Raw genomic sequence first — 10225 nt, 5'->3', positions numbered from 1 at the left:
GATTGAAAAGTCTCTCTTTGGTGCCTATTTTTTCAAAAAACTCTTTTTGTTATAGGATCAATTTTAACTATATATTCATTTAATAAAATATTCTACATGTTTACATAAAATTTTTCTTACTTTTAATTAAGATTGTGCTACATGTACAAATACATTTGTACTAAAAGTGTTACACACTCTCACAATAGAATGGTTGAGAACACATGACCGAATTTTTTTTATGCAAGGAGGACCCGTATGCATGTGATAGTGAGTATACCATTTTGTCAACCAAATTTTGTACAAAGAGTTATATTCTTTTAATTACACATTCTTCTAAAAGTACTATTCAAAACTTTATTTTTCCCCTTGAAATAATGGACACCAAACTGGGGCTAAAGTAAAACATTGATTTATATTTTAAAACTATTTTATTTATTATTTTTTTTTTTTTTACAAGGTGTCCGGGCTTGCGTCCGACTAGATCCTTGTCCCTGAACCTCCGGCCCCTCAGCTGCTCAGGGAGGTAAATCGCAGGATGTGCCATTGTTGGCTCCCAGGTTCCCACAACTCATTTGGACTCCTTCCGCAAAGAGAGCTCTCCTCACTGGGCGTTTGTTCACACCATAATATGAAAGATGGCATCTGAATAAGCGAATCTTTCTCGTCGAAACCTTCAAATACATTTTGTGCTTCCCGCCTCCCATGGGCTACAGGTATCCAATACCAAGGAAGAAGACAAAGTTGCTAAGGTAAAATGTCAATCAATGAGAGACATATATGAAATTCTTGCGTTTGTGCTTCCCAAAATTTAGGGTATATATGAATTTTGCTTTCCTAAATCTATATTCTAGCCGTTACCTACAGTAAGCTGCTTTTGGTAAGGAAAATTGCATAGCACTGAAAAATTGATATTAAAACCCTGTTTAATGTTTTTTTGAACAATGAGTGATTGTAAAAGAATAAAAAAATTTCGATTTATGTGTAATATTATTTTATTGAAGATTGTGTGGTTGAAAATAGGAAAGAGAAAAATTTAATTTAAATTGATGAGAATTAAAGGGGGCCAAACAGGGGCTAAATGTCATTTTTTATACTGCCTAGTTGCTTAATAATATATACCAAACATACACTTAAAACAGGAAGGACGAGGACAGCCAAATAGTAATATTGGTCCAGGTTCAACATTGAATAGCATAATCCATAATTGGTTACAATTTTACAACCTTAAACCATATGAAGTATAAGCAAACATGTATCATTGTCAATCAGTTAAAGCAAACAACACCAGCTCTAGAAATGTGCAGTTCTAATGCATCCTTAGTTTTCTGAGCTTTCAAGGATCATGCAAATCTATGCTCTAACCAGAGCTTGGAATTTCCAGCCCATCTTAAGACCTGATATACATGTATCAGGAGTATTAATAGCATTAATTTGCCAGCAGATCAATACAGGGAATCGTCTCTATTGATAAACTGGCAACTGTATAACATTCCCCCTTCTCTTTCACTAAATCTAGAAAATGCACAACATGACCACACGTGAAGAAGCCTGAACTGTTTATCCAGCAAAACTAGCTACTGGAATTTATTGCCCTCTAAGGGCAGCAATCCTAGCGGCCAAATCATCGTAATCAGGCAATTTTGGGTGCACATGTCGTGCCTGGTTATCAGGCTGGAAAGTATTGGCACGAGCAAACACTTTCTTCACCTGCAGCGAACCACTTTCTTTGTGAGGAAGAGAAATCGATCTGGCAGGCAGTGGAACAATTTCTGATTCAATATCTTGTCCATCTCTGCTCTGGTCAAGCGATAATTCACCAGCATCAATGGCTCTCTGAATTGATCTCCGCATCGAAGAATGAGATAGTAACTTTTTCTTCGATTTACTGGCATCATAACTCGATGGTTTCTTGCTGTAATGGATTAATAGTCTATCTATCACTTGTTCCTCTTCATCGTTTTTATCGTGCTCGTTATCAAACAAGATCTGCAACCCCTTTCTTGAATGGTCCCTTCTCCTGCTACTTGAACTCCTCTTTGCACTACTGAAATTGTCAACATTACCTAGGCTGTCATGATTGGATGATGATTTCTGGTGTTTCCTCCGATTTGACCTTTGTTTCTGCAAGGGAATTGCATTATCCTTATAATAATCAGCCTTCTTTTCATTGCCATAACTTTCTATTTGAACGAGCCCAAGACTTTTCCCTTCACGATCAAGATGATTTGGTTCCTCGTCACTTTTGCCCAAGCTGTTGATTGATTTAATTCTATTGTGAGGAGAAGAGCCAAAAAAATGTCCATCGAAGTTGGAACCGCCATGTTTAGACCTTCTGATGGCTTCATGTTTATCTTCTTTTGGTTTAGTATATGGAGGGAGAGGGACAATGGAATTATCTTTTGATTTAATATACGGTGGAGGGGGGAGATTATTGTAGCAGGATTTCAACCGATCTGTTTCTTCCAGTCGTGCTTTTCCTGTCGAGTTCAACAAATTCTTTCCATTAACATGATCAGGGGAAGCAATAAGATCTTCTGTTTTTCCCAGAAATCCTGTGCAACTAGTGGAAACATCGGGTTTTTTACAAGACAATGCTTCTATGGTCCCTGCTTTTCTTGTATTGACACCATCATTGTGCCTAATGTGGCCACCAACAATATTATCCACCATATTTTGAGGGGATGGACTGCTTTTGCTTACTCCCTTCAGCAAAATATCATCTTTCCCATTTAGATCCAAACGTTTGTCCTCTAACAATCCTTGCCTTCCATGAAATAAAACGCCTTGGCCTCCACTTGAAGTGCCATCTTCTCCCTTCACAAGTGACTTCTGTTTGTAATAACTAGTTTTTTCCCGCCCACCAACATGATTTAACTCATTTCTTTTCCCAACATTAATCTCTCGCCGGTTGCATGTTTGGTTTCCATCATCGAGAAACAAAGGACTCTGTTTGGGGATATGCCTCTCTGAAATTGTCACCTGCAAATTATAGAACATGGATCTGTTATAGAAAGCTAAAACCTGGTGATCTACTGGCCGATCTCCACATTGACCTTAGTGTAGTCAGGAAAAAATGTTAGAATATAATTTAAAAGGACTAGTTTCATGTGAATATTAATGGTTTTCTTTTCACTTATCACTAACTAATGGATCCTACATTAAAATGCACAGGCCTATGGAAAGAAACCATTCCCAAGGACCGTCTCATACTCAAATGAATAATTTGTTACATGGCAAGGAACTAAAGAAAATTCATTTACAGAAAAATATTAAGAACTTCCTTTCTATTCAACTTCGACTTCTAAAAAATTTCTAAAGATCTTCACTGATAACATTAGGACCATTCTTCTGTTGTATTCCAGTCAATTGCAATTTGAATATTCTCTCAATTCTCATAACCAAATTTCAACATAGTAATCGTACACTTTCAAATATGTGGATTACTTGTATTCAAATTAATAAATACCACTCCTCTTGTTTCAATAACTAAGAAATTTTGAAAAATCTACTCCAAGAATGCAAAAATGTTCCACAACATGAAGTGAAGATTTAAAGTTACATGGGTAGACTTTCTTATCTGAAATAAAATCAATATGATTCAATGACACACCTGTGCAAGTGCAGGAGCAGCCATTCTTTGTTCAAATTGCCACTCCTGTTGTTTCAACAACTGAGTAATTTCGAAAGATCTACTCCAAGTATGCAAAAATGCTCCACAACATAAAGTGATGACATAAAGAGGGAGTGGGTTCAATTTCGCTAAAAGAATGTCAACATGATTCAAAGACACACCTGTGCAAGTGCAGAAGCAGTCATTCTCTGTTCAAACCCCTTACAATTCCACTTTATTGAAAACTCTGAAGCTATATCTTGCAAAACCTGGAGTCTCTTCTCTGTTGTGGGGGACCTTGTAGATAATTTCTCAATAAACTGAACCAAAAATCAAGCAATTTGGATTTTAAAACAAGGTTATAATGCTAGTTAAATCTTTTTTGCATGGTATATGGGAGCATTACCTTCTGATTAACAAAACACTCTAAAGAATTTCCATATCTCTCCTGAAAAGTATCCCTGAGATCTCGCAATTCAGGCAGATCAGAGAACCTTGCGGCTGCAAACATCAGAGATGCCACAGCCTCCCTAAATTCTTCTGGACATTCCCTGCAAAGAAACCAATTATTAAGAAGAATGTAACTATCATATGCTTATGATATGATCATGATCCAAAGAAGCTGGAGGACATTCGTGATGGAATTCAAAATGCAATTGCAAAATTACAAATAGAGTAGAGGAGCTGTCCCGTGCAAAAAATGTAAAATTCCTATTCTCACTCTCTTGTCTTTAATCTTACATTACTACTTTTAGCTTATATTAGTGCTTCATTTGCTTCAATAGTAAGCGAAGGGTAGGTTTTAAAAGTTTTCCACTTGCACAGTTGAATGAATGCTATTATTTTAATACAATTATTCTCCTTCATTCCCTTGTAACCAATTCTTCCCTCCCTCCCACTCAATCCAAATGGAGTTTAAATAATACTCTTCAACACACGTGTCCCACATAATTTCTTATTGTAATTGGGAAGTTAAACACAAACATCCTGGTACAAAACATCCAGTATTCATTTTATGACTTGTTATGGTATTCAATAAGTTGCCAGGCAGGCCCAGGCTATTCTTTTTCTATAGTTTTGGTAGGTATATGAAGTTCGATACAAAAAAAGGATAGCAGAATTATTTCCATAATGAGCAAACGAATAGTGTAAGTGTTCTCTCCCTTTAACCATTAGAGGGTCACATTAACTGAGTTCACTGAATGAAAAGTACTCAAATAATATGATGGTATTTTCTGTTATCATCTGATGAATCAGGTGAATTTATTTTGCAGTGGTGAAACCATATTTTTATCAGTTCAGATCTCAAACTTATCATTTGTACACGTTCATTTTATTATAGATAACTAGAAGTTAAGCTACTTAAAAGTTCAGTGAGAAATAAAACAAACAAGATGATACAGGTGCACCCTGGGAGATTTATAATTTTTATCTGCAATCTTAGAGCATGTATTCCCTTGATGAAGGAACCCTGGTCCAAGTACAAATTTGACACTTCAATGAAAGTTTCAGCAAGAACAGAGATATTAAAATCATCAATGGTGCATATACAGAAGTCAACACATTTTCAATTCATTGCCTATGGGTAATGTTTCAATTGAAGGAGTTCAGCACCTAGATCGACAGTTTTAGCACAATCAACAAGATATTGGGTCAACACAACCACCATATTTACCATTCAAATTATTCCCAGCTTCTGTTGCATGAATATGACACCCTTCAAAGCAATAACAAGTTTCCGATGTTTTTCTCTTTCTGTAGTTTTAGTTAGGTTCGCAAAGTTCCATATGGAAAAAGGGTTCCAGAAATGAGTACAATAAATGAGCATAAGAGAGCATACAATTAAGTTACTTTTAACCAAATTTATTGGATCAACAATACACAAAAATAATACAATGGTATTCTCTATCAACTAATCATCTCATGAAGCAGAAAATACTGTCATGCAGCACAGATGCTCTGTTCTTATCAGTTCGCATCTCAGATTTTGTCATCTGTATACACACTTTGTTGTTTCTGACAAGTTTATAAGCTATAACATCTAAATTATAATTAAAGCACACGAGGTCAGATTGGAAAAAGTTAAGCCATGGGAAACTGTGTCCAGTAGACTGGAACCCAGGATACTTAATTTAGATTATGTGACGTCCTGTATCTGACTACTTCCAGAAAAAAATATCTACAAACTGAGCTTATATTTTTTATACCACATTACGAATCTTTGCAATCTGTGCATTCTTTCCTGCACATGTACTTTGAATTGATTGCAGTTTACGTTGACAAGATATTCAATGCTTTTCAGCCTCAACCAATCATGATATACACCACTAAGGCCAGGTTTGATTGGACACATTTTCCACCAAAATGTGGTGTTTAATTGCTAAATTTTCTAGGGAATTCGATTTCCACATTTTCCCCCACACATGTGCCTTTTCCTTGAAATGGTCAGTTTTTCTTTTTTTTTTCTTTTTATTTTCAGCAATGGAAACAGAATCTAACAACAATTGTAGAATAAATTATCCATTTAATTGACGACGATTTTCATGAAAAACAAGACCAAACGAATATCAAAAGATTTAAAATTTCAACATTTTCCACGTGAAAAATTACACCAATCAAGTACAATAATTTACAATTATCAGCAAAACAATTTCTAGACAATTCAATTCCCTGAAATTCGTTTTCAATTCAATTCAATTCCATCTTTGCAATCAAACGGACCCTAAGATGCATATGATAGCAATACCTAAATGGGTCATCAACAATATAAGCAGATAGAGCATGGCAGACAGCAGAAAGCCCCACATGGATAGTGCACTAAACATACGACATCATCATATTCAATCATAAGTGCAAGTAATTGCATTAGATACTTTGAAATGTAATGGATCATACCCTAACTTTTGCATTTTTGAAAGCTGCTTTACAACGTATTCGCATGATTCCTCAATAAAATCATAGCATGACAAGAGGCTAAGACCAGCGATAAATTCTTCAGTCTGTTTTGCAGGGGAAAACAATAAACACCGGGGTAAGAATACCTTCAAGTGTGAAACATTTGCCATAGGTATTGTGGATTTTTAGGGATTGATAAACAAGCAACTATGACATTCAAGGTATATGCTGACAAATTGCTCATATATAGAGGGGGGGGGAAAAATTATACAGAAGAATTTTCGTTACTAAATAGGAAATGGATCTATATGAAGTACTCAAGTAGGTTGACTGAGCATTCCAGTCCCATATCACAGTCTTGTATGTTTAAGTAGAATCAAATCGCAATACAATATCCAAAGTTGTTTTACCATATGATGAAGAACTTGAGAAAGAAACAGAAGAGAGCTGAAGTAAGGAAAATTTCAATGTACTGACAATCAATAGCTTCCGTAACTGAATAAAACCTACTTAACTTTTTGACTTAATAACAACACAGTGCACGCTATGGACTCAACCGTTTCAACTCTTACATCAATGGAATCTTTTTGTCATATAGTCAGTGAAAGAAATAGAAACGGATGAGCTTCATTTCCTTGGTAATACCTGCACAAATTTCTCACTCTGAAAATTGGTCATCCAAACACCCAATAATGTAACTTTTTGTTTTTTTCTCTAAATTCCCGCAGAATTGAATATCAAGGATGTGATTTCACAGGATGATATAATTAACTTTTCTATAATCTCAGCCAACTGAAATAATAACAACCAACTCGAGAAGAAACCACTAGTATCAAATCACAAATAATTTCAATAAGAATAAAAGACGAAGAACGAAGCCAAAAAGAGAACGAGATTCATACCCTTCCATAGGCGTTAATATCTAGTCCATTAGAAAGCAATTTCGCCAGATCTTCTTTCAGAAACCTCTGCTTAGCCTCCGCTCTCCGTCGCACCAATTCAATCCTCGTCCGAGTAGCTTTGATGATCGATTTACTACACTCCAATTGAAGATAAAAATTGAAAAAATATATATATAATAAAAAACCTCAAGCATGTATATAAACAAACAAAGAGATCAGACCACTTGGAGCTGAATCCACGACCCAACAAACCGTCTAACATTTTGAATCTGCTGCTTTTCCAGAAACCCGGATATTCAAAACACTGAGTGAAGCAAATTAACTGATGAGCTCAAAGTAGAGAGACAGTCGGGTAAATTGATCCTTCATTTGACACACTTTAAACTCACTTTGGGAATTGGGATGGAAACGCTGTATGTCGTTCGTATGTCTGCTGTATATATTACCAGTGGGCCACTCGTTGAGTGTTTTCTTATCGTGACAGCGCCGTCAAAAGTGTTTCAAATTGTTTTGTGACGGTTGCAGAATTTAAAAAATATATAATAAATTTGAATTCTTTCCTCAATAAATTTGAGACTCCAATAACGGCTAATTTCTACAAAAAATTGCTAGAATTTTCATTTATTTATTTTTTGAGTAAACTTCCCATGTGTTTGTGGGTCGAAAGGCATGTTTTTATCTATTCAATTGAAAAGATGATTCTTTAGTTATTTGTTAAAAAGTTAAATAATTCTACTCCAATCGAAATCGTGACAGGCTTTGTCACAATAACAAGCCTCTAAAAAGTTATGGAGGAGGCTTCACTATGTTATACACAAATGACACTATTTTTGTTGACATAAATCAATTGTTTAATTCTACATTAATTTTTAGATCAAGGTCTCCAGGGACCTTTCTTTCTGCATGTGGCTTATTGAATTTAGAACACTCTCTGTGATGGTGGTAATTCGTCAATGATTGCAGCAACAATAAGGTTGTCCCCAATTTTGATGCCTTCAGATTTAACCCTGCAACGATCATTTGAAAATCTTGTACTTGTTTTGCCATAGATTTTCCATCCACCATTTGATAGCGAAAGAAAATATTAGCAGTATATTTCTATGCAACTACATTCTCAGTATCATATTTATTCTGTAAAACTTTCCATATTTTCTTTGCAGATGAGTAAGTAGTATTGTAATAATCATAAAAATTATCTGCTATGCAATTCAAGATATCACATCGACAACTATTCTCATCTCTATAATATTTTTATATCTTTCCTTGATGAGCTTGAAGCTCCTCTTCATTCATATTGTTGGTGGAGACCTTGCTTGGATTTGTCTCAGTGAGGATGTTAGAGGCTTCAAGAAAATACACTATTCAAAAATACATTTTCCTTAATTCTTAACCACACATTTCCCATCAATACACTATTCAAAAATACATTTTCATTCCAATAATGTCGCTCAAACAAGGGCTTAGTGTTGATGTACTTCAAGTCGATCTTCCCTTCAAGCAAATTTCCTATGATTAAATGATATTACATTTCAACATGCATAGATTCTATGCAGCACATTGGGTTATTTGCTATGCGAATAGTTTATTTGTTATCACAATATAATTTCACTGCATCACTTACCTAGTGATGTAGATCCTTCATCAATAGCGTTAGCTATGTAATTTCTTGAGCTTCCATCGCTGCTAGGGGCGACCGCTTTAGAACCGAACCGAACCAAAATTTTCTGGTATTTAGTAAATGGAACCGTCGGGTCCAAATATAATTATGGAACCGTTCAGGTTTGGTTCCGTTCGGTTCTGTACTATAATTAATTTTTTAAACATTTATAACAATATTATATAAATGCAACTACTGACACATTCAATGGTTTTGAAATGTCAGAGACTAGTAGACTACCTTATTCAAATAATCGCTACGGTCAAAATTTCGATTGGCAGAGGTCACAGCTTCGATCGGAGGTCACAATGTCGGTTGATGATTGTATAGGTTTTGGAATGTCAGCGAGACTATGAGAGTCAAGACAACGTTATGCACTTTATTGATGGTGTTTAGGTTATTTAGTGGGTTGGATCTTGTTTGGCTAAGAAATGAGACAATAAAATAGGTAATTGGGCCAAAAATTAAAAAATTAGAAATGAAACAAATTATTGAGCTAAAAATTTGAATTTAGAAATTGTTAATTTGTTAATTTGTTTAGAAAAAATTAAAATTAAACTAATTTGATTTATTCAATATAAAAAAATTAGAAAGATTTGGTTCTTATTCGGTTCTTGGTCTAGAACCGAAAACCAAACCATATCCGTCGGTTCTCAATTCAGATACCCGTTCGGGTATTTAATTTGACAAGAACCGTCGGGTTCGGTTCGGGAGATTTGCCTAGCCCTAATCCCTGCTGCTCTATTTTCTGACTATATGTTGACAAAGACATGTTAGTTGTCTCTTACTGTGGCATGATACTACAATCGATCTAAGATTAAACACATAACCTATTGTCGATCATCTTGTATTTTTATATCCAGCATATTCTACGTCACAGCAACTGACAACCTTGCAATTTTTAAATTTCTTATAAAGAGTCTATAATCAATTGTTCCATCTTCGGCTTTTCCATAAAGTGGCTTGCTATACTAACTGCATATCCAATATGAGGTCGTGTTAACATCGAGTAGATTAAGTTTCCCACCAGTTGTCAATACATGGTTGAATTTTCCAAGTCATTGCCTTTATCTACACTTAGATTGGAGTTAATCTCATTTGGTGTCAATATTGGTTTGCAATTGATCATCCTAAACTTCTACAAGAGATCTCTGGCATTCTTATACTGGCACATGCACA

General features: G+C 35.2%; 1 protein-coding gene across 3 annotated transcripts; it reads right to left on the bottom strand.

Annotated features, from left to right (window-relative positions):
* Window positions 1–1139: 1139 nt before the first annotated feature.
* LOC111399380 lies at window positions 1140–7819 on the bottom strand. 3 transcript variants are annotated; one of them, XM_023026652.1, is made up of 7 exons: window positions 7611–7819; window positions 7390–7522; window positions 6488–6591; window positions 3999–4143; window positions 3775–3912; window positions 3593–3637; window positions 1140–2961 (listed from the first exon to the last, which is right to left on the bottom strand). In XM_023026652.1, exons 1-7 carry the CDS (start codon window positions 7649–7651, stop codon window positions 1567–1569), a joined length of 2001 nt encoding a protein of 666 aa, XP_022882420.1. In that variant the 5' UTR covers window positions 7652–7819; the 3' UTR covers window positions 1140–1566. The 3 variants fall into 3 exon arrangements, with proteins under 3 accessions (XP_022882420.1, XP_022882422.1, XP_022882421.1); XM_023026654.1 differs by lacking the exon at window positions 6488–6591; XM_023026653.1 differs by lacking the exon at window positions 3593–3637 and having other exon boundaries at window positions 7611–7818.
* Between the last annotated feature and the right edge of the window lie 2406 nt (window positions 7820–10225).

This window comes from Olea europaea, chromosome 9 (assembly GCF_002742605.1).
Source record: "Olea europaea var. sylvestris chromosome 9, O_europaea_v1, whole genome shotgun sequence".
In the NCBI taxonomy this organism is placed as follows: Eukaryota; Viridiplantae; Streptophyta; class Magnoliopsida; order Lamiales; family Oleaceae; genus Olea; species Olea europaea.
The sequence above is the reverse complement of the archived record's forward strand: the minus strand, read 5'-3'. Positions and strand labels throughout refer to the sequence as shown.